Consider the following 24,753-nt stretch of genomic DNA (forward strand, 5'->3'; position numbering starts at 1 on the left):
CACTGGACTGATGCCAAGGCTTCTATCTCTGGCCGGCGTTCCTGGAAGGGGGAGGGGAGAAGACCTTTCTCTGTCCTCAGGTTTTGAAGCTGCCTGACTTCTTTACCTCATAGACCCTTCCCTCCAGCTCCAAAGCTTGCTTCCTTTGTCACAGCCCTTCTGATGACAGCTGGAAGAGGCTCTTCACCTGTAAAGATCCCTGTGTTTAGACTGCTGGCAAGCGGATAACTCTGGAATGTGCACCCCCACCCCACCTTGCCTATCCTAGGCTTTGACTGTTCTTGTAAGGATAAGCCTGCTTAGAACGAAAAAGACAAAAGCGTCATGTGTGTTTAGTATGAATGAGACTTTGGAAGTGGAGAGGGTGGGAAGGGGTGGGGAGGGGTTGTGATTTTTACCAGAGTAAAGAGTTAGTTCAACAATAACATTAAACTTGGAATAGTCAACCTCATAGAGTCAGAAATAAATGAAACTTGCCAGGGGCTGGACTGGGTTGGGCGTGCTTGTTAAATTTACATATAATTTAATTTGCAAGATGAGCTATTGATGATCACACAACCAAAATGAGGTTATGACATAAACTTTATGCAACGTATAATCTCCCACATGCAGGGGAGCACACCTGGCTGTATTGTGTGTCCGCCAAGTTGGAAAGTGCTGGCCAGGTCAGGGAGCATGCTCTCTTCCACATGACTAATTCTTACAGCAACTGACTGGAGGTCTTGAGAGGTTGCCTCTGAAGAAGAGCTTCCAGATGGGCAGGGCCAGAATATTTACCCATCCTTGGCTCGGGTAGCTTTGGGCCTTTGTGTGTGTGTGTGTGTGTGTGTGTGTGTGTTTGTGTGTGTGTGTGTGTGTGTGACTCACAGTGTAAGACAAAAGGAGAGAGACCCAGCCAGCTTGGACCCCGCAGAGCCTAGGACATCAGAGAGGATGCAGTTCAACCGGGGTCCAGAACCTGGACCCGGCGGTGCTCCTGAGGCCGCGTCCAGTAGGGGGCGCTGCGGACCCGTCCCGCCCGGGCCGCCCGGGCCGCCCACCCCGCGGGCGCGCCTCTCCACAGTCCAGTGCCGCCCGGGCCCGGGACCCGCTCCTTCCGAGAGCGCAGACCTCTCGGCGGGGATCGAGAGGACGCAGTGCGCTGGCGGCCGCCCCTGCCTGGCCTCGCTCCGGCTCGCGCTGCAGCCCATCGCCGCGTCCCGGGCTCAGACTCGGAGCGCACGGCTCACGCCCCGGGCAGCGGCGTGTCCCGGGAGCCCCGATCGCGGGGCAGGGCTCAGGGCGGCGGCCAGCTGGGGATGGGCGGCCGGGCTGCGGCGCGGACCCGCGCCGGAGGGCTCCGCGCGCTGCTGCTGGCGCTGGTGGCCGCGGGGGTCCCGGCCGGCGCCTACAACCTCGACGCGCAGCGCCCGGTGCGCTTCCAGGGCCCCGCGGGCTCCTTCTTCGGCTACGCGGTGCTGGAGCACTTCCACGACAACACACGTTGGTAAGTGTCCCCCGCGGATCCTCGACCCCGGCGCGGCCAGCCCGTGGTCCCCCAAGTCGGCCGCCGCCTTTCCGGCCTCTTCCACTCCACCTCCCGCGGGGCCGATTTAAATGTCCGGCGGCCACGCTGACATCCTGGCCTGCTCTCCGAGGCTCGGGGCGTACCTGGGGTCCCTGCCCTCCCTGGGCAGTCAAACGCAGCTTCGCTCTCGCCAAAGTAAAGTTACTTGGCTGTCTGCCTTGCGGGATAGCCATCTGCCCCAGATCCCCGGAGGGCCCCTAGGAGGCCAGGCTGCTCTTGGGGACCACTTCATGTAACTCTAGGGCAGCAGCATGCAGGAAGCAGAGAAACAGGGGATGTTGTGGGAGTGGGTCCTGGTGGCATAGGAATCTCCAGAAGAAGTACCCAGGGGCCCCACAAAGTTCTGAGGGGATCAGGGATGCAGGGAGGACACCCAAGGAGCAGACTGTGTGGCTGGTGGGCAGCCTGGAGCTCTCCCACGTGTCTAGAGACAAGACTTAGGAGGCTGAAGTTTTTAATCAAGGGGTACGGTTGTGAACCAGCGAGATGGGTGGGCCTGCAGCAAAGAATAAGTCTCTCCCTCATTAAGCATCAATAGTGAAGTTAACTGACCCCACAGCAGGAACGCTTAGAGAAGGCGAGGAGACCACTTCCTTGGAATGAACGAGCCACTCCATGCACCACGCCCACCTTTTCAAAGCTGCTAGAGTTCAGTTGTCAGTAGTTCCCCAGCCTCATTTTAGATGATGTTACTATGGACCCAGGAGATGGCTGGTTCACGTTGAGGGTGCTATCCTTAGAGCGAGCATCCTTAGAAGCAGCAGGCTGGGAGATGGAGACCCGGCAGTGTGTGTGCTTGGACATGTAATTTACTGGGAGTCTCTGCTCGGAATTGGACAGGGGCCGAGGCAATCGGGGGGGGGGGTTGTGGATTCGGGTCTTTCAGAACCCTGGAGAAAGAGAACTTTGTGACTGGCCTTATTAACACTTTCGTGTATTTAGGAGCGCAGCCTCCAAGAGAACCAGCTTTCAAAGACCTTGTGCGTAGCTCCCATCTACATCCCTTCCTGACATTGATTCTAATCACAGTTACCAGCCAATGCTGCTTCCTGCGTTTGCCAAACCCTTCCTTTTCAGACAGCAGGGCAGAACACTTTCCTAGGTTCCAAAGGCTCCAGGTCCACCATGGACTCCGGGCTTGGGACAGATTATGGCTGAATAGAAAGAGTTTGTAGAATACACCCCAGAACCCCACACAGTGTGGCCTCGGCACAAAGCACATGGGAAGAGCTGTCAGAAATCGAAGGGTGAGGGGCTACTAAGGAAAGGGCAGGCAGCTGTGGGAGCCAAAGGTTCAGTGGGAACTGCAAGCTGTGGCTGGCCTCTGTGCCCTGCAACAATCTGGTTCCAGGGACAAGAGCCAGGCTTCTGTCACCTGGGTTTGGATGGACCCCAGGTCACAGCCTCTCTGGCTGGTAACTAGATAGGAGCAGACCCAGCAGAGACGAGGTGTTCAGCTTGCTTTGTTATGAAAGAGGTTGTGAATAGATTTTGCAGTGACAAAGGGTTTGACCTGATGCTCAGGCACCCAGGCTGCACTGTAAGGGTGGCCATTCTGGGACTTGACCTTGTCAGGAGTGGGTCAGGCATTTCTGTGGTGACAAGCAGCTGGTCTGCTGATCTCAGAAGGGCCTCTTCTGCCCACCAACCATTCTCTGCACTGGAGTGCTGCTGGTCCCTCAGTTTTTTAGCAGCCCTCTGGGAAAAAAATATAGTGTGTATATGTGTATTGCATATAATATTATAAGCCATAAATCATGTACATATATTACATGTAATCTATAATATAAATATATATGAATATATGATATATAAGATTATATATATATAAGATTTTATATATATATATATATATATCTTTGAAGCAGATTGTATTCTCACTACAGTGCTGTACTCTCTTGTTGAATTCTCTTACTGCTTAAAACACCTGTCCTCCATACCCTTTTCTTCCTTCATTACCCCTACATTTCCCTCTTGGCTCCTAAATAAGCCCCTTCTGTTGTGACTCCCAGTTGGGGCTTGTGGAGTTTGAAGCAGGAGAAACGCCCATTTCTTCTCTCTTCCTTTTCTCTAGAGTGAGGACTGTGTGAGGTCAATGGAGCCCCGACAGAGGTTTTTCACCTCCAGGAGCCCCACTGAAGCCCCGGGCTTACTCTTACTCCTGTACGTTGAGAATAATCTTAGAGGTAGCTGCTGGCCTAGTCTTGTGAAATATGCATCTACCCTAAATCTTTGCCTTTACTTACAACTCAGGGGTTGGTTGATTGACTTAATGACTGAATGAAAGTCTCTTAGTATTAGGTAGTCCCTGAGCCCATTGTCCTCTAAACTTACCGGGTCATTTCCAGTTGTTTATAATTATAACAACGTATGTAAGCATTCTTACAGTGAAACACTGTGGACGTTCTTAATTATTTCCTTCCAATCAATTCCTGGAATCAGAATTCCTCAGTCAGCTAGAATGACAGATTTACAGTATTCTGTATTGTATTACAAAGGTTCCTGTGAAATGGGAAACATGGGGGATTCAGGACTTGGGGTTTGGTAGCTGTTTAGCCAAAGGCTGGTGTGGTGCTGGGGAAGAGCAGAAAAAAAATTCGCGGAGAAACTTAGAAAATTCACAGTCCTAAGGTGGGGAATGGAAGGGGTTTCTATAAGAGAAAGGACACTGAAACCTGGGTAGGAAAGGATGAGGAATGTTAAGTAAACATTGTATCTTCTGTTCCTCTGCCAGATGAGATGGCCTTTAGCTTATCAGTTGTGATGTGACTTGGAACCTTGGTTTCATGCTAACTGGCTCCTGGTTGTGTTGTGCACAGGGCAGAGAATCTGCTGGAAAGGACAGGGAGAACGCAGACACCAGGTGGCAGAGCTGAGGGGTCCGGGTTTGTTCCCAGTTTCTGTCACTGGAACAAACACCCCTAGTAAACTTACAAAGAGAGGAGGTTCATTTTGGCTCACAGTGCAGATTCTGACTGGAGTCCATGGTTGTTGACCCTGATGCTTCTTAGCTCTGTCAGGGTTGGGGACACACCATGGTGGAAGTTGGTGAAGGGCAAAATGAGAAAGAGACAGGGGCCGGGCTGTCCCTTTTAAGAGTAAGACTTCCCACAGGCCTAACCCCATAAAGGTTTACCATCACCCAGCAGTGACAAGCTGGGCCTGAGCCTGGTCGACAGGGTGTTTTACAAGACCCACAGGTGCATGTGTGTCACAGAGCACATGAAGTGTCTCTGCAGTGAAGCTGCCAGCTCTTGGGTCCGTAACTAAGTTCTCCGTGAGCTCAAATTATTCCTTCTTAGGGAGGTCAGTGCCTGCAGGAGAACACGAGCGACCTTGCCTCTCAGGACCCCTGTGTTAAGTCTGTCTCCTGAGATCATATCCCCACTCATGGCACAACCAGACCCAGCTTTGTTCAAATTACTATTGACCAGACCCTTGTCACCATGCCTTGGACAGCAAGAACTGTCCCCATGGATAAACCATAATAACTCGGTGGATCTAGCCTGGTCTACAGAGTGAGTTCCAGGACAGCCAGGACTACACAGAGAAACCCTGTCTCAAAACAAAACAAAACAAAACAAAACCCAACAACAACAACAAAAAACTCGGTGGATCGGTAACAGTTTTGCTGCAGTCATGAAAGTGACTGAGCTCTTCTCCCTCTCCTCCTCCTCCTCCTCCTTCTGACACCCATAGAGTGTCTGCACACTCAGAACTCTCCTGTCCCCACCCTCCCCAACCCTGATTCTTCTGGCATCCTTTGAACAACAGAAGTCGATGCCAGGGAACACAGACAAAGCCAATTTCTGTCCCCATCTCTAGCAGTTTCTCAGCTGCAGAACCGACAACTGTAACACTCTGAGATATAAATAAATGGAGCCCCGCTGCCCCCACACCTCCTCCCCCCTGCACCACCCCCCCCCCCCAAGCTCTAGAGTCCAAAGTGGTTGGGTGCGCTTGCTTCCTCTCTGGCGACATGCTTCCTGCTTCTCCTGGGACAGCAAGACTGCTGTGCTCAGGCACAGAGGAGCTCGCAGAAGCGGCAGACTGGCAGAGCATCATTGAGCGAGGAATCGGAGCAGCTCCAACATCCGGTTCGCATTTAGAGCTGAGAAGCCAAAGTTCCGATGTGCTGCCTGCCAGGTGATGTTGACACCTGCCAGATTATTGTGATTTACATAAAAATGGACTAAAGCTAGACAAAAATCAAGAATTCAGTCTCACAGTCACGTATGAGTAGTCACATGGCTATGTCTGGGACAGCCCGAATAGGGAAATGTTTATCAGGCCCAGAAGGCTCTAATGACTAAAGTCTTAAAGACCTAGGAAAGACTTGAAGGAAACTCAAAAGCAACAACAAAAAGGTTAATCCTTAGCATATTTAACTATTAAAGCCTCAGGAAGATGTTTATATAAAAAAGCATGGATGGGGACAAGCTGTCTTTTCTACTGTGAAAATTTGAAGCGCTTGCCGTGTACCGAGAGCTAATGGAGACGTCACCCACTTCTTTCTGGGGTTCTCACCTGTGCCTCAGACAAATTATCAGCTGTATCATAGGCTCCAACTGAGGGGAGGCAGGCATGGGGTGTCTGAGGGAAGAAGGAGATTCCTGAGAGGAAGGATTTAGAAGGGGGCCTTGGGATTTGGGGCTCCGTTTCTCAATCCCACCTGACTTTGTCAATCTCTGCGAGGAAACACCCAGAACTGGTGGTGTTAATCCTGCTGTCTCATAAACGCGCTGACCAATGCTGGCTCATTGCGCATGCTCAGAGAGCTCATCTACTCACCTCGGAGCTGGCAGGGGAAGGCATGCAATCACTTCCTCAGAGGCTCTCCTGGGCACTTGTGCTCAAACCGGGCCTCCCTTGCTCCACTTCCTCACTTCCCTGTTCAAAGGGAACCCCAAAAATAGCTTCAGAAGTATTTCCCTGAAGACCCCAAAGAACAGGCAAGGGTGCTGTTTCCCCAGCGGGTGCTGAATCACCTTATTACCCAGGGGAGAACCTGCCAGGGCTGGAAGACACTCTGTCTCCTCAGTCGTCAGGAGCAGCTGTGAGTGTGAGAGCATGAAGGGCTGTCCCCAGCCCGCTCTGTTCCCTGCGATATGCGGCTGTCCAGAAGCGAGCTCCTTCTGATGTGTGTGACTTGCCTTTGGAAAACCGTTCTTGTGTTTATTTAAAGCAGACTAAGTGTTCCTGGGAACCGTTTACCTCCAATGGAGGTGAGCGTAACTTTAAAAGGCAAACTGAGATCAGAGTATTGCTGGGTAAGGCTGACAGGTCAGCTGCATCCCTAGGCTTAATTGAATTTTGTTCAATGTGTGTGTGTTGCGTGTGCACATACATGCAGGCCAGAGGACAGCCTGAGACATCCCTCCTCAGACACTGCCCACTCTGCCCACTTTCTTTATGTGTCAGGGTCTCTCACGGGCCGGGAGCTGGCCAAGCAGGCTAGACTGGCTGACCAGCAAGCTCTAGGAATCCCAGAGCCATGATTATAAGTATAATGTCACCACACCTGACTTTTTAATGTGGGTTTTGGGGACACAACTCAGGTCCTCAGAATTGTAAGGCAAACACTTGGCCAACTGAGTCATCTCCCCAGGCCGTTAGCTGAGTGTTATGCCCTGCTCCTTCCAGACAGCCCTGGAGATGTAAGAATTGAAGATTGGCTTTTGGGAGTGACCCGGAAGCAGAGTCTGCATTCTCCTTGCCAGCAGCTGGCTCTTGGGGGGGGGGGGGTCTCTGTTTCTGGTGGGGGGGGGGGGGGCTCAGGAGGGGGACTTTGGAGGCCCAGCAGGCTTCCTAACTTTGAATCACTGAGGTCTATGAACTGTAAATCTTTTTAAGCAAGTGGATTTGGCTGACCACCAAGGCAGAATAAATCGTTTTATCCCACCTTTCTCTGTGCCAGAGGAAGTCTTAGGGAGTGAGGGCAAGGACTAAGCCGGGAAGTGGGGAGTGTGCAACTGAAACAAAGGGCTCACTGTGATGTGTGTTGAAATTAGCAACAATAGCTGCACCAACAGGGAGAGCAAGGACCCCTGGGTGGCCTGGAAGGTGGCAGAGGAGGTCAATTTCTTGCCTTTTTTGTGTCCCCGTATTTGGGGGCAACAAGTCATCTTCATGCAGGTGTCACCAGTCTCAGGAATAGCAGTGTGCCACTCAGGCAGGAGGGAGCTTCCTCATCCTGTGACTGGAGCTGGGAGATCCGGGATGGATGTGGATGGGCAAACAAGGCAGGAAGCTAGGTCAACATCCTGGAGTATTCCATCTTTTCAAGAACACATCACTGAATGACAGAAAGCCTTGTTGTGACAGCAAGGGCCTCGAATCAGAGACCTATGGGATTTGGAGTCCTAGATTTTGGGGTGTCCTCTCTATTCATGGTCTTGCAGGGCTCGGAGCAGGTAGTACCTACATCTGTCACAGGAGTTGTGGCTCCTGTCCCAGGCTCTACACAAGTATAGAAAGTAAGTTGCCACTAGTCAGTTTTTAAAAATCACCCCTGTGACCAGATACCTGACAGAAACCACGTGAGGGAGGAAAGATTTCCTTTGGGTCATGGTTTCTGAGAGTTAATTAGATCCACAATTGCTTTCCCCAATGCTCATGGGTAGAATGCTGTGGTGATGGAGGGGTGTGGCTCAGGCACTTCTTTTTAAGATATCATGTAGGGGGATCTACTTCCCTGGATTGCACAATAGGCTGGGTAACTCAACAATGGCTGTCTGTATCCAGGAGAGGCAGAGAGGTTGGTAGCTGCTTAGTCTGTGAAGTGCCATGCCTCATCAGGCCCAGACTCAAGCTGGTGATCTGGAAGATTCTCAGAGAGTCAGACACATGTCTTCATTTGGCTATGCAAGGCTGAAGGAGCTGGTTTCTGATATCAGTGGATAGCGCCAGCAGCAGTGGGTACAGTAGGACAGACATTCACCAACGGGAATGAAAGCGGGACAGGCAAGCAGCTCAGGGGAGCTTTCTGCTCCTCACAGTGACAAAAGGGGCCGAGCAAAATGTGTCTTCCAAACATGTCCTCCAACTAGACCCTGCTTCCTGCCTTCTCCCAGTGACGTCACAGAGAGTCTGAAAGGATGGAGCCACCCATTAGGTCAGAGCTCTCTGTATGCAGCCATCTCTGTAAATGTCATCATCGATCCCCCAGATGATGCTTTACTAATCTACGCATTGGCATTTAAGCTAACAGTTGAGAGTAACCCCCGTGGATGGCAAGCATGCTGCTGGCCACACAGGCACAGAGACCTGGGTTCCACAAAAAACAGGACATGGCTGCCACTGAGAAGCCAGAGACAAGCAGATCCCTGGTGCCTGCAAAGTCTACTGCATGAGTTCCAGGCCAGTGAGAACAAACATCTCAAACAAAGATGCAGTGCCTGAGAAATGAATGAATCTAAGTGTGTCCTCCGGTCTTTACACACCTGCGAATATGTGTACACATACAAGCACTAACCATCACAGCTGCCTGGCCTTTACACACCTGTGTATATGTGCACACACACAAGCACTACCCATCACAGCTGCCTGGACTTTACACACCTGCTTACATGCACACATACGCGCACGTGCACGCACATGCACGCACACATACACATGCACACACACACGCACATGCACGCACACATGCACACGCATGCATGGGCACGCGCACACACATACACACGCACACGCACACACACGCACATGCACACGCGCACACACATGCACACGCGCACACACGCATGCGCATGCATGCGCATGCACACACACACGCACATGCACGCACACATGCACACGCATGCACGGGCACGCGCACACACATACACACGCACACGCACACACACGCACATGCACACGCGCACACACATGCACACGCNCGCACACATGCACACGCATGCACGGGCACGCGCACACACATACACACGCACACGCACACACACGCACATGCACACGCGCACACACATGCACACGCACGCGCACGCATGCGCATGCATACTAACCACCACTCTGCCTGCAGCCCCGAGGGGATGCAGAGGTGCTGAGGACTGCATAGCTTTCTCGTTGTGTAGCTGTTAGGATGTGAAAGCCTTGCTCTGCTTTCCTTGGAGAAGGAAACCGATCGGAAACAACAGAAGGATATGTCCGCTCCCGCTTTGATCTCCAGGGGTCTAAGCTTGCTGTGTGGGACCCGACATGGGACCACAGCCTGTGTCCCAAGCCAGGTTCAGTCACCCATCCTTCATTACCCAATTAAACCTGCCAGATTAGTAGTGAAAAGCAGAAAGGTGTTTCTTCAGTGAGAACAGACTGGGGAGGGTGGCAGACAGATCCAGGGACGCTCCCTTGGTCCTAGTCTGTCTTCAGGTCTTGAAGTGAGGTTACTGTTTAAATGGAGGACAGAGCTATGCATGTCAAGGCGGTCCTGGCCAAGGTGTGTTCCTGCCTATCATTGTTTGGGGGCTCCGGTACCCCCAGGATGTCACCACTGAAAGCTCTTTCTGAGAGACAAGTTCTCCCTCTGGCTGGGCCATACTTTCTTTTGCCTTTTTTTTTCCATGACATATACTTGTATCTCCTTACATCCACATGAAAATGATAGCCAGGTAATAATAATGCCTAAAATGATACAGTTCTCCTTTGTACAACTGCAAATCCATGTCACCATTTAATATACTTGATCACAGCCTTTGGCTTCATTCATCTTCCTGGCCCGCCAGGAAGTTTTTCTTTGAACCTTACATTTTATATATTTCCTTTCTTGAGATTCGTGTGTGTGTGTGTGTGTGTGTGTGTGTGTGTGTGTGTGTGTGTGCATTGTTTTAGCCCAATAGCCAACTCCTGGGATACAATGTCACTCAGCATATCTTTATCCCTGCCAGGTTCCTTTGGAACTTGATAGTTTCAGCCATCTGAGAACACAGTCCTTGGCTGTGACTCCTCCTTTATCTGAAACCCTGGGCACATCTGTTAAGAGCAGTGGACTCTGAAGTCCCTCCATCCTTGCACGACCCACCTCCCTCCATGACCTTTTTCCCCTCAGCCGGACTCAGAACCCCATCAGCTTCAGCTTCACTCTCTAATGGCTCTGCTTCCCTTCGTCTACCCCAAGCCATTTTTACCACCTTTGATGAATACTTCTCTGTGCTGGAGGTCTACTGTGGCCTAGGCACAGAGACACCATGCCACCTGCCCAAGATTACACAGCAAGTACATGTGTGGCATTCTTACTTGAACCCAAGCTGCCCTAATTCAATGCTACTCAACTGCTTTGTAGATCACCAAACCTCCTACTCTTCTTCACCCCAACCAAGTCCTTATTCAAGGAAGTACGCTCCCAAGCAGGAAAGAGATGGTCCGATTCCTCTCCCGGGAGCGTTTTTGTGTCTTTACAAACAAGAGACTCTAATCCACCCACTTTATGGTGTGGGGTCCCCAAACACTTTGACATCTGCTGTTTCCCTCTGTGGCTCATCATATTGCTATGGTAGGGAGACACCATGAAATCTCTCTATTCTAGAGGTAAGGAAAAGGAAAGCCAGGGGACCCATCAAGGACGCATGGCTGGAGAAACCAGTCAGTTCCTGGGACAGTGCAGAAATTATTTTTCTCGTGGCTGCAGCCGAGCACCTGACAAGAAGCAGTTAAGGAAGGAAGTGTAAAATAATATGAATTGCGCTTATCTACGTCTAGCTTCAAAGGAATGAGACCCAAACTATGATTCATTTATTAGACTCTGCAATTATTGTGGGATAAACCCTAATCTAATTCTCTAACACTAGACTGGCTACTTCCCCAACTGTGCTCCCCAGATACTTGCAGTTTGAATCTTCCTGGGTTATTTCTGCTCCAGCAGTCTGGGGTTCTGGGGAGGGATCTCACACAGGCACGTGCTACTGGGCCATCATGACTAATGGAGACCTCCTGCTCTCTCCATTTCCTCCTCCTCCAAGCTCCCCCCTTCTCTCTCTCTTCCTCTCTCCTTTCTCCTTCTCCTGTGTGTGGCCCCTACCTGTGACCCCCAACCCTGCAACTCAAAACTCTACCTCTTTCTCTTCTCTTCAGTAATTGGTTGTAGGCATTTTTATTTAACCAATGGCTTAAAAAATCAGGGAGTAATGTTTACACAGCAAAGGCTGGCGTACCTGTGAATTTGCTCATTGTGGGGCAACCAGATCTTGGGGTGCAGAATTTATTATATGAGTACAAGCAATACCAGACCAACCCCAAGAAGGAAGCATTTGGTTTTGCTCATACTTCAAGGATGTACAGTTCACCATGGTGGGAAAGGCACTGTAGCAGGAGCTGAAGTGGCTGGTCACACTGTATCCACAGCCCAGAAGCAGGGAGATGGATGCTGGCACACAGTTCACCTTTAACTTCAGTCTTTAGTCTTTGGCATGGTCTTGCTCACATTTGGGATGGGTCTTCCCTCTTCAGTTAATTCTTTCCGGAAACATCTTCATGGTCATACCCAGAAGTGTGTTTCCATGGTGAATATAAACCTAGCCAAGTTGACAGTGAAGACTCGGCACAACAGACTTCCGGCAAATGTTCAGGGCTTTCCAAGCACCTACCCCATCTCTCCCAGCCCTCAGTAATGGGTCTGTGGTCCTGGCTGGGGATGAGAGTCCTTTGGAGGAAGGAAAGGACAATAGGAAGCAAGAGGAGACAGAATTCCTTCTCAGCTGCCAACCAGGATGACCAGATTAGACTCAGGGGCAAATGATGAGGGATAGGGTTACTGAAGCTTGGAGCCCTTAAAAAAATAAACCACTGTTTCCAATGACCCTGAAACCCAATGGCTGTCAGCAGTTATCATTCCGAGGCTCAGGATTCCATGGTTGTCAGGTTAGGCTGGGATCAGCAAGTATTCTTCTGTTCTGAGCCTGGTTCTCTCATGTTCCTCTGTGTTGACTGGTTGGCCAGTTGGTGCAGGATTGACTTCAGCTGGATGGCCCATCTCTGCTCTCCATGACTCTCATCATCTAGCAGGCTAACCTGAACTGGACACACGGCAGCCAGGCAGGGTGCCAGGAGAGTCTGTAGAAACACACACAGGCCCAGGATTCAGCCCTTCATCTCCCCTCATATCCTAGTGGCTAATGCGAGTGTCAGAAAGGAGGAAGCAGGCATCACCTTTCAGTGGGAGGAGCTGTAGGGTTCTGTAGAACAGGACGAGGGTACAGGAAGGGTGGAGAGCAGCGGCTGCTTCCCTAATGTGAATGGTGGTGAAATCACCCGCCTCGTCCCTGGATTTCTGGGATGTCAGCGGAAAGTCTGAAGTGATGGTGCCTAGTGAGCAGAAAACGGAGCTGAGGTCTAAAGGCCTGTCAATTCTTGGGGGTGCAGCCAAGGACAGCTTAGAGCTGGCACAGGTGAGGTGTCTAAGTGCTTGCCCCAGTACTACCTGGTATCTAAGCCCTTCACTGAGTCCCTGCTCTGTTCCGGGCACCACACTCAGTACTTTTTTATAACATTCTCTTGACCAAACCTCACAAGAGTCCCATTGCGTCTATTTTCGTCCCCCCTTTCCATAGCAGAGGAAAACTGAGGCTCAGAGTGATCAAGAAACACATTGGAGGACACACAGCTTGTCAGTGGCGGGGGGAGAATTTGGTCAGTGCATCTTAACCACTATCGTGAATAACTGGGCCACAAAGCATAGAATACAGGGGGGAGACTAGGGATTCGGTTGATATGGTAGGATGCCCGTGTCAGTTCAGCACTGCCGATACCAGGCACGGTGGTCCACATCTGTAATCTCACCATTCAGGAGGCAGAGGCATGCAGATCAGGAGTTCAAGGTCTTCCCTGGCTAGATAGGAAGCTCAAGACCAGGCTAATGTACAAAAAGACTCTCTCTCTCCAAAAATGGAGAGAGTGGGCAGGATGCCTCAATCCATGAAACACTTTCCGTGCTATCATAAGAACCTGAGTTTGATTCCTAACACTTATAAAAAGTAGCATAGTATGGCACAGGCCTGCAATCCCAGGGCTGAGAAGTCACACATAAGGGATGCTGGGGCTCGCTGGCCAGTCAGTCTAATAAATCAGTGATCTCCAGGTTCAGTAAGAGACCTTGTCTCAAAAACAGGATTGAGGAAGACACCCAGCATTGACCTCTGATGTATACATGCATACTCACATGTGTGCATGCTGCCTACACATAGACACACACAAATGATCACACATGTATGTACACTTACCTCCATACACAGACACACTATCATGTACACACATGTGTGCATGCTTCTCTGAACACACAAATGGACACCAAAATGAACACATACATGTGCATGCTTACCTGCACACACAGACACACGTCTTCATATATGTGCATGCTTACCTGCACACACAGACACACCCCCACACTGGGAATGTGTACCTGCACAAATAGACGCACCTCTTCATGCCTGTGCATGCTTACCTGCACACACAGACACCCCCCACATGTGCATGCTTACCTGCACACACACACACACACACATCTTCACACATGTGCATGCTTACCTGCACACACAGACACACCTCTTCATAATGCACATGCTTACCTGCATACACAGACACACCCCCACACATGTGCATGCTTACCTGCACACACAGACACACGCCCACACATGTGCATGCTTACCTGCACAGACAGACACACGCCCACACGTGTGTATGCTTACCTGCACACACAGACACATCGCCATGTACACACATCCACAAACAACCCAGGTGGAGCTGTTAGTTTAAAGTGCCCAGCAAGCCCACTGCTAAACCATCTGCAGCCTTGGTTTCCTGAAACTTAAGGGGAACTTCCTGAGGCATTTCTGGTCCACGGCTCCTGGTGGTGAGCACTTGCCTTCTCCCTCTGAGATGAAGCCTGCAGTATTTTTGCAAGGCTCCAGCACGGTTCTCTACTCTGCTTAGCTGTCTTGTGTCTAGTGAGAGGCAGGCAGAGGTTCCTGGGGGGGGGGGGGTCTCTGCAGTAGATACACACTGACTAAGCTGCGTTCCTGTAACTGGAACATAGATCCCTGGGGGAGCATTGGTTTGGAATCAGATGCATGAAAACAAACTTAACGGGTTGGAAGTTTGTAATCCCCACTCATTGTTCTCAAACTGGCTATAATTTTGCCCTGTGGTATGGCAGCTGTGGCGTCTGTGGGGAGGGAGGGAGCCTCGAGGCACTGCTGCTCCCAGGCATTCCCTAGGAAGGCAGCTCTGCCTCAGCCTAGTCCCTGATACTGGCTCTTCAAGTAACTGACCTGTGAGAGGACAGTCAACCTTGGTCTGTGTGGCACACACAGACGCAAACCTCAGCCTATTTTAAGTAAGTTTACGCTTTTGTATTGGGTCCCATTCCTAGCTAGGCTGGGAAGCACGTCTCTGGCTACTAGGAAACGGTTGCAGGGATAGGAGAAAGAGCGCCTCTGGACGTGGGCTCTGGGCTTGGAAGCCCCCACTACAGGGTACAGCACCTTAACCCAGCCTCCCCGAGTGGAATACACACAAGAAGCTGCCTGGGTGGATTTGCTTTAGTCAGGAGCTCCCACGATCCTCAATGTTGCCAGTGGCTAAACAGACAGGCATATGTTTCCAAAGAGGTGTGTGAGCTATTTACTAGGGAGGCAGTCCTTTGGTTAGCACCATGCTGCCAATGTCAGTGTCTATGAAAACCAAGGCCAGGGCTGGAGTTCACCTCCTCCATTCTGTGAGACTGGGGGAGAACATGTCATTCTTCATGCACCTGACTGCAGTCTTTAAGCTACAGACTCAAGACCAAGTTCCAACCTCACAGTGCCCACGGAGCCTCCTTGGACGTCCCTGGCGTGGTCACACACTAGCATAGCTGGGAACCTGCTGGCTCCTTTTCCTCCCTCCTACTGAGCAGAAGCTGGGTTGGTACGTGCTGCTATGGGGCACATGCTGCATCCAGGTGGTTAGGGTCTAGGGCAAGTTTCAGGAGCAGCTTTGACTGCCTGCATTTTCATCTGTGAAATGGGGATAATGTTAGCAGTTCCTATAGGTGCTCTCACAGGACCACACTTGAAGGAACAAGCAGAGGTGAGAACAGCTTGATGTTTATTTGATGGGAGCCTGTGGCTGGAGACATATAGGTCCTTTGATAGGGCACATGGTCTTCTCTGGGGTACCACGAGGATGTTTCAACTTCTTGGAATATGGCTTTTGTAACCCAGAGGACAAAGAACAAAAACGAAGGTGGCATCCTTTCAGTAGTGCACCCTGAACTCTGAGCTGTGGTGATCTCCGTCTCTCAGGGTCCAATTGGCCAGCAGCCAGCTGAATGAGCTTCAGACAAGCCGCACTCCAAGGCTGGCCTGCTGGAGCTGTCTTGCTGGACTGTGGCCTAGGTAAAGCGCCAGCACTGGGCTGCCAAGGAAGCCACAATGTTCTGTAAACAGAGGCAAGCACACTCCCCAACATGCCAGTCTGTGTGTCAGGCACGTGCACAGACACACGTGTCTCTTTAGTTCACATCACAGGATCTGAGAAAACTTTTCCTGTGGGGCCTGCCGGTGAGAGGGGTGAGCAGGGGATGCTAGCAGGGTTTGAATCACAGCTGTTGTTAAAACTATTAAGAACTTTGGGCTTGGAAAAGAGCACTGGAGTTCACCAGGTCCCTTCTCCGCTTTAGATTCTGAGAGACATTTTACCCCCAAGCCTTGCCTCTGCGTTGGAAGAAGCAGATCTGAGAAATTCTGCTGTCCAGGCTCCTCCCTGCCTGGCAAGCTAGGACTGTGTCTGAGCTGGAAGGAGTGGAACCATGGACTGGTCCAGGGTTGTGGTGTTAAACCCGGGGACACGGTGGACCCATAGCCTGCTTCTTCCTGTAGCTACTTCCCGACTCCTGTGGGCCATGGGCTTCTCTCTCTTCTTATTGTGACTTCAAAGTTATTCTTTCTGGGAGAATACTTCTCTACAACCTATTTGGTCATATCCACCTCTCACTCCTCCTGGATTCCTCCTCCCCATTTCCTTCCTGCTCCCCATTTTCCCCCTCCTCCTCCCCAGTTCCCCTCTCCCTCAACTTCATTTTCTTTTCTTAAAAAAAAAATCTTTCAATTAAATTTACTTATATTTATTTTGAGACAGGTTCTTTACACAGCTGATGGTCCTGGAAGTAAACCAGACCAGCTTCAAACTTACAGAGATCCACCTGCCTCTGTCTCTTCTGTGCTGAGATTAAATGTGTGTCCACAAACTTCTTTTCCTCTTAAAAAATAAAATTACCCACTGAGTCAGGTGCTTCCCATATGCTCAGTGAGGGTGTAGATCTATCCACTGGATGATGGGCAACCAACCAGGGGTCAGCTCCTTGAAGAAAACTGATTCTCTGCCTCCACTCCTCAGCAGCCATCCTTGGCCAATAGCTCCTCATGGAGGAGTGTGGCCTTGTGAGCCCCTCCCCCACCCAGGCAGGCATGCTGACTGGCTTGTTCCTGAGCACTGTGCAGGCAGTGACAGGTGCTCTGAGTTCATGAGCGTAATAAGGTTTCCCTCGTTTTCAGAATATACTTTTCCCCAGCAGCCCCCTGACCTCCTCTTATACTCTTTCCAGCCCGCTTCCTTGATGTTCCCTGAGCCTTGGGGAGTGGGGGTGTGATAAAGACATCCATTTCTGACTGAGTACCCCCAGTCACTCCCTCTCTGCACTCTGACCAGACGTGCCTCTCTGTATCTGTCACCGCCACAAACAGACGCTTCTTTGGTGAGACCTAACTCATCTACGGGTGGAAGGATACGTGTGCAGAAGGCAGTTGACGCAACGGTAACTTCTCTATTTTATCTTTGGCATGCGATGCTGGGGATGCTACCCAGGGCCCCAGCAGGCGTTCTGCCACGGAGTGACACCCCAGCCCCTAGTGTAGAATGATTTACAAATGGTTGTTTCCTGGGCTGATGGGAAACTTGAGACTGTGGGAGGCTTGGGACCTAGCTCAAGGGTTTTACATTTATAGTCCTCGCGCCCAGGGCCCGACATGGCAGGCTGTAGATGCTTTAGCCGTTTTAAGTTGTCAATCTGATAATTCTTTTCACCTGTGAAAACAACGGGTTCTCTGAGGAAGGCTCTTTGACTCGCTCCAGTGGCTCAAGCTCAGCCCCGGAGGAAAGGGGGTGGGGGATTATCCCTTAGTGTGGCTTTCCTCTCGGGTTTGATTCCCAGTGCCATTATGCACTTGACTTAGAGCATCCAGGGGCTGGCCAAGCCTGTCTTCTATCCCAAGGCTTGCTGCAGCTAATATCCTGGGGTGGTCAGATTTGTCCGGTTTCCTGGGTGCTAGAAAGACCAGCCCAAGCCCTCGTTGAGCAGGCTCTTGGAATCCGCAGCTCTTGGAGTGGCAGGGTGGAGTTTGTCCGAAGTGTCCTGCCCTCGTACAGTGCCTTTTCTTAGTGGCTCACTGCTCAGCACTCATTGTGCCCAGTTGTTATCTTTCATGATGGACCCTGCAGTGGGGAGGTGGAGACAGGCTCACTTGGGGCTCACTGGATTTGTGAGGGCCAGGCCAGGAAGAGACCCTGTTTTGAAACAAAAGATGGGTAGAAGTCAAAGAATGGCAGCCAGAGGTGACCTCTGCTCACATATACACATGAATGCACATACATGCATGTGTACACACGCATGCACACTTACACCACACGAATGCATGCACACACTTAAAGTTTAGGGCAGATTTATTTCTGTAACTCAAAGTGAACTTAATGTTGCTTCCCTCTTTGTGTTTTGCATCCACCAGGCCCACACTGATCCGACTCCTCCCTATCCTGTCCTCCCTCCCCTCCCCACCCCTCCCCTACTTATCCCTCTGGTAACTAGTAAAAGTGAGAATCTCTTCAATTACCTACCGGTGGCCTTTTTCTGGATGATGAAAGACTGTGACCACAGGCAGCCTCTTGAGGGAAGGGTTCGTTTGGCTTGTATTTCACATCATTGTCCATCATTGATGGAAGTCGGCCAGAATTCAAAAAGGGCAGGAATCTGGAGGCAGGAGCTGATGCAGAGCCCATGGAGGGTGCTGCTTACTAGCTCGATTCTCATCACTTGTTCTGATTGCTTTCTTATAAAACCCAGGACCACCAGCTCAGGGACGGCCCTGCCCACAGTGGGTTGGACCCACCCCATCAATCACTAATTAAGAAATTAGCCTATAGGCTTGTCTACAGCACACTCTTACAGAAGCATGTTCTTCTTCTTCTTTTTTTTTTTTTTTAAAGATTTATTTATTTACTATATATGTAAGTACACTGTAGCTGTCTTCAGACACTCCAGAAGAGGGTGTCAGATCTTGTTACGGATGGTTATGAGCCACCATGTGGTTGCTGGGATTTGAACTCCGGACCTTTGGAAGAGCAATCGGGTGCTCTTACCCACTGAGCCATCTCACCAGCCCCCAGAAGCATTTTCTTAATTGAGGCTCCTTCCCCCTCTGATGACTCTAGTTGTGTCAAGTTTACAAAGGTTTGTGTTTCTTTTAATTGATGTTTTACTTACGCTGTGTGTGTGTGTGTTTCCTGATGCATATTCAGATTGCTCACTCTTGCCTAGACAAAGATGTAACCTCCTGCCTTTTCTTCCCCAGCACTGGTTGTGACCACATGCTTTTTCTTTTTGATGTGCAGGGTCCTCGTGGGTGCACCGAAGGCAGATTCTAAATATAGCACTTCAGTAAAGTCTCCTGGAGCTGTGTTTAAGTGTCGTGTCCATACCAACCCTGATCGGAGATGCACCGAGCTGGACATGGCTCGAGGTGGGTGGACATGTTTGTCAGGGTAGAAATGGGAGCAACACTGTCTTAGTCAGGGTTTCTATTCCTGCACAAACATCATGACCAAGAAGCAAGTTGGGGAGGAAAGGGTTTATTCAGTTTACAATTCCATACTGCTGTTCATCACCAAGGAAGTCAGGACTGGAACTCAAGCAGGTCAAGGAGCAGTAGCTGATGCAGAGGCCATGGAGGGATGTTCTTTACTGGCTTGCTTCCACTGGCTTGCTCAGCCTGCTCTCTTATAGAATCCAAGACTACCAGCCCAGAGCTGGCACCACCCACAAGGGTACCTCCCCCACTTGATCACTAATTCAGAAAATGCCTTACAGCTGGATCTCGTGGAGGCATTTCCCCAACTGAAGCTCCCTTCTCTGTGATAACTCCAGCTGTGTTAAGTTGACACAAACTAGCCAGTACAAACACCTTCATACTTTGTTCTTCTTCTACTTAGGACAGCCTGTCACTTTCTACTTAGGACAGCCTTGTCACTTGCCGGGCTACCCTCTCTTCCTCTTTTCCTTCCGCCATCTTACAGATGTGTATTGAGATGCTATAAGCTATTAGGCACTGAGATATGCCAGTGAACAAAACAAAGGAGCCTGTCACCCTGGGCCTTGAAAACCAGTAGTCAGAATAGACATTAAAATAAACAATAGACTAAGAGAAATCCAGAGGGAAGGTGTGTGCTGGGGTCAGCTCTATATTGGAGGTTGGAAACAGCTTCCTTGGGGATCTTGCTGTGTATAGAAGGTAGCTAGCTGGGAAATGCAGGAAGTGCAGTCTCCAAGCAAGGGCAGTGTTGTCACAGAAGAGGTGAGCAGGGGAGGGAGGAAGGTGGAAAGGACATCTGCCAGGCAGGAGGGACTGCACCACACAGGGCCTCACAGGGCAGGTTAAATGACAGATTTTACTCTCTCTGTGACCAGAGGCCATTCAGATCAGTTTCAGCTTGTATGTCTTGCGTGGTGAAAGGCACAATTGGATGGGTTGTGGTACTCACTTTTTCCTAGTAGATAATGTAGATCTACTGGGTCCGTCTCCATGGGTCGGCTCTGGTCCAGCTGTAGACACTGGGGATTGCTTGCACCGGATTACTCTGAGAAGACTGAGATAGGAGAGGCAAGCACAGAAAGCCAAGTGCAGAAGAGCCAGGCGACTTACTAGCTGCTTCCAGGCCCTACTGCCCTAAAGCCCTTTCTCACCCAGGCCTCTGCCACCACCTCTGTCACCTCTGGGGAGACAACTCAGGGGGTGTTGGTTATGAAAGCTCAGGGACCTGAGCCCATCCCTTAGAATCCGCAGAAAGAGCTGCGTGGGCCTGCAGGAGCTTGTAGTCCCAGGGTTGAGAAGGTCGAGATGAGAGGACTCCTGTGGGATCACTGGTCAGACAATGTAGCTAATCCGTTGAGCTCCAAGTTCAGCAAGAGACTCTGTCTCAAAGCATAAAGCAGAGAGCAACAGAGGAAGACTCCTGACGTCAGCTTCTGCACGTGACATGCATGGACATATGCATGAATGCACACCCTTCCAACATGTGACACACACACACACACATTTGCATACCTCCAATATGTGTACACACGTGCAAACATATGAAAACACACACATGGATGTACCCTTCAACATGTGCTTACACACATGCAAACTTGTAAACACACACACACACCCTGCAAAGCCAAAGAGAGTCTTGATTTTATTTATTAGAAGAGACTTGGGCGTGTGTGATCTTCTCTGTGAAATGTTTGTTACAGTGGCTTCCCAGAACAACATCAATGGGAACACGTTTTCCATCATGGAGAACTTTGTTGTGGAGAAAGAAGGAGCTGAATTAAGCAGCAACGTTTTGTTACAAAGTTTCTATGGAGTTGACATTTCCTTATAGGTACAAAAGTTTGAGTCCCCCAGGACCACCCTTTGAAAAGCAGCCAGCTGCGCCTTCCCTCAATCCAAATCTGACCTCTTTTCTCCCTCCAGGGAGGACTCGGGGCGCGCCCTGTGGGAAGACCTGCAGGGGAGACCGGGATGACGAGTGGATGGGAGTGAGCCTGGCCCGGCAGCCCAGAGCAGACGGCCGTGTTTTGGTAAGACCTCTGGGGAGAGGGTGACTTGGGACAGAGCATCCTAAGAATGAAGGACTGACCCCATAGGAAAGGTGACTGACTCAGAAGCCAGAACACAGTGTTAAGGCTATCTGTTCTGCATTGCTGCTTTGAGATCTGTCCGACCTGCACTTTCAGACCACATGTAACTGCATGAAGCAGGGACAGCTAGGAGGTTCAACACAAAACTGTAAAGTCACTTAAAACATTGTGAGATAACTTTTGTGGGATTTAAAAATACCTTAATTGTGTGGTTCTGAGTGTGACCTGTGTAGGTGACAGTATTGGGCTGCTATGTCAAAGGCTGGCATGCCTAGAACCTGTCTTTGTATTATCTGTAGACATATTGGGCTGAGGATATAACTTAGTGGTAGAGTGCCTTCTTAACATGCATGAGGCCATGATTAATCCCAGGAAGCAGAGAGGGGTGGGGTGGAGGGAGAGGTAGAGGTAAAGGGAGGGGAAGAGGGAGGGAGGGAGACAGAGAGAGACAGACAAATACAAAGAGAGACACAGACAGACAGACAGACAGACAGAATATGAGAATATAGGTAGAAAGAAGTTTGTAATTTCATTTACTACCTAAGTATTTTTGTGTATGTTTTCAGATCAAGGTATGATTTATATAAATTATATAAACCTTGAGGCTGTAGCTTGGGTTCTGGCACATTTGAACATCACAGGAAGTTCTCTGCATCTTCATCTAGTCAACCCCTCACATCCCAGAGGCAGCTGCTGTCTTGCAAACATTGCTGTTGGCTTTTCTAGAACTTTACCTGAATGTAATTCTATGCAAGTGTTCAGTTCCTGGGACAGGCACAGTGAAAGGAGAGAAGTGACTCCCATGAGTCACCCTCTGAAGTGTACACACACACACAGACACACACATACACATGCAGACATATACGTACACACATAACATACATATATACATACACACATACACACACATGCACACATGTACACACATACATATACACACATACATATGCATACGCACATATATACATACATATACACATACACATGCATACACACAGACACATGCACACACATACACATACATGTCTATACACATACACACACATACATGTGCACACACACATAGACATACACAAATACATACTAAGTACATGTTAAACAAACCTCTAACTGTGACAGAGACTTGATTATTAACCATTTTCTCTTCTTTCACATATACTTTTCTGTTGAGAGTACTCGGGCATGCATACCTCACAGTCTGCTGATATTTTCACACACATACATTCAGGCATCCCATGGTGAGCACCCTGAAGGCTTCTCATGCCCTTTCCCAGGCAGCTGGTGCCCTGTAGAGTGATCCTCTTCAGACTTCCTATGAAGTCTGTCATTGGCTTTCCTCGAAGGCTGTAGGATGATTTGTGTTTTAAAAGTTCAAGGTCAAGAAGAGAAAGTGAGTCCAGCTGCTGTATCTCAGGGGTTTCCTTTGGGCCACAAGCTGTCAATGTTGGGGGGCTTTATGGATGTTTGTTCCCAGGGGAAATGGGCTTTCCTAAAGGATACAGGCCAGACGTTTCCAGTCCCTCTGAGGAACTCCATTCCAATCTCTTCAACTCGACCTCAGCACACTTAAGAGACCTTGGGGGAGAGAGAGCAGCTGTATAATGTCACCAGCATTATAAGGCCTTCCTGCTGGACACCACTGTAGGTCTCATTGCCCCCTCCCCCATTTCTACTGGCCTTGGATTTCAGTCCTTTTATCCCTGTCTCAGCAGGCCATGGATGATGGCCAAGCCACCACATTCTTCTAGGCATGGTGGCCTGACCCCACAGGGTGACTCAGCCCCAAAGAGCCATATCTCTTGTCTCCCATTCTTGGGGAAAAGATGAGAGAAACCCAGCATGTATATTCCCCAGAGGGGACCCGAAGCTGTGACTCGAGGAGGAGGAGGAGGTAGCTGGAGACAGTAAGGCACGAGATGCCTCTCCAGGTACTGAGTCTAGAGATAGCCTGTTCTGCTAAGACATACTAACTTAGGGATGTGAGACTTTAGCATGGTTGAGTTTTTGCTTGCAAGACCAAGACAAAGCTGTGCCAGTTGGTATGAGACTCGACCCAGTTTAGGGGCTTAAAGCAGCAGTGAGGAGCATGGGAGACATTCGCCCCAAAGCCAAGGAGGCAGGGTTCACAATTTGTAGGAAGTCGTGCTGCAGACAATCCTAGCCAAGTAATTGGGCTAAATTTCTGTTTTACACAATGCTTGAACCATTCATTTGGTCAGTCACTCCCTAAGGGTGCTGGGGAAGGAGAGGTAGGCACGAGAGGGCATCTGATGTCTCTATCCCTGTTGTCATCATGCATATAACCTGTGAAGCAGCAGCTCAGCCTTGAAGAGTATTTTGTGCTCTGAGGAAACGTGTGCTTTCTTTGGGCATGTGTGTTACTGATAAATGAAAAGCTCATTTCTCTGATAAAAATCAGGAGACAACACCAGAAGTGCATGAGAAAACATTGTTGTACAACAGCATCTCTAGAACTCTCTAATGCCAAACCCTGTATCTATCAAACATAACTCCCTTCCTGCCACCCCCTGCTTCCTGGTAATCATCATTCCAATTTTGAAGTACTCAACATGTCAGATCCTCTGCAGGTAGAAGCAGGCAGGATTTGTCATCTTGGGTTGGCTTCTGCCATTTAACGAAGTGTCTTCACTGCTCAGCTCTGTCGTAGTATAAATGACAGCATTCTTTTCTTTTCTGTTTTTTTTTTTTTTAAATCTCAAGACCAAGTGATACTTTATCACACGTGCACAGTGTTTTCTCTGTTCATTCATGGATGCATGTTTAGGTGGCTTCTAGCTCCTTGCCATTATGAATAAAGTTGCTACAAACACCAGCAAAGATTTATTAGACACCCCACTTTCCCTTCCTTTTGGAAACATATAGAAGTTCAACCATCAGATCATGTGGTAATTTTGCTTTTCATTGTTGGAAATACCTTGGCGCTTTGCTCCTCTAGAGTCCACGAACCATTCTGTGTTTGGCCCGCCTGCAGAAAGTTCCAGAGACAACTAATTGTTCATCTGCTTGCTATTGGCATCTTGTGGTGCTGAAGATAGAATCCACAGCCTCAGGCATGCTAAGCACATGTTCTGTTACCGAGCCACACCCCCAGCACACTCCATTTAAATAGTAGTGAGGTGATATTTCATGATGGCTTGTGTGTGTGTGCATCTATGTTAGTGTTATTTAAATCCATTGCTTTTTCTTTAATGTCTCATTTTTGTCTGTGAAATATTTCTGAGTCTTTTTTTTTTTTTTTTTTTTTTTTTTT

General features: G+C 49.6%; 1 protein-coding gene across 1 annotated transcript in view; it reads left to right on the plus strand.

The window, feature by feature from the left end:
- Window positions 1-1,081: 1,081 nt before the first annotated feature.
- Window positions 1,082-24,753, plus strand: part of Itga9 (integrin subunit alpha 9) — a 293,314-nt gene continuing 269,642 nt past the window's right edge. Inside the window, exons 1-3 of the mRNA XM_021207169.2 lie at window positions 1,082-1,486; window positions 19,196-19,323; window positions 21,316-21,422. Of these exons, the coding sequence (XP_021062828.1) occupies window positions 1,299-1,486; window positions 19,196-19,323; window positions 21,316-21,422 (423 nt within the window). The 5' untranslated portion in view covers window positions 1,082-1,298. The remainder of the gene's footprint in view (window positions 1,487-19,195; window positions 19,324-21,315; window positions 21,423-24,753) is intronic.

This window comes from Mus pahari, chromosome 10 (genome assembly GCF_900095145.1).
Source record: "Mus pahari chromosome 10, PAHARI_EIJ_v1.1, whole genome shotgun sequence".
Taxonomy (NCBI): Eukaryota; Metazoa; Chordata; class Mammalia; order Rodentia; family Muridae; genus Mus; species Mus pahari.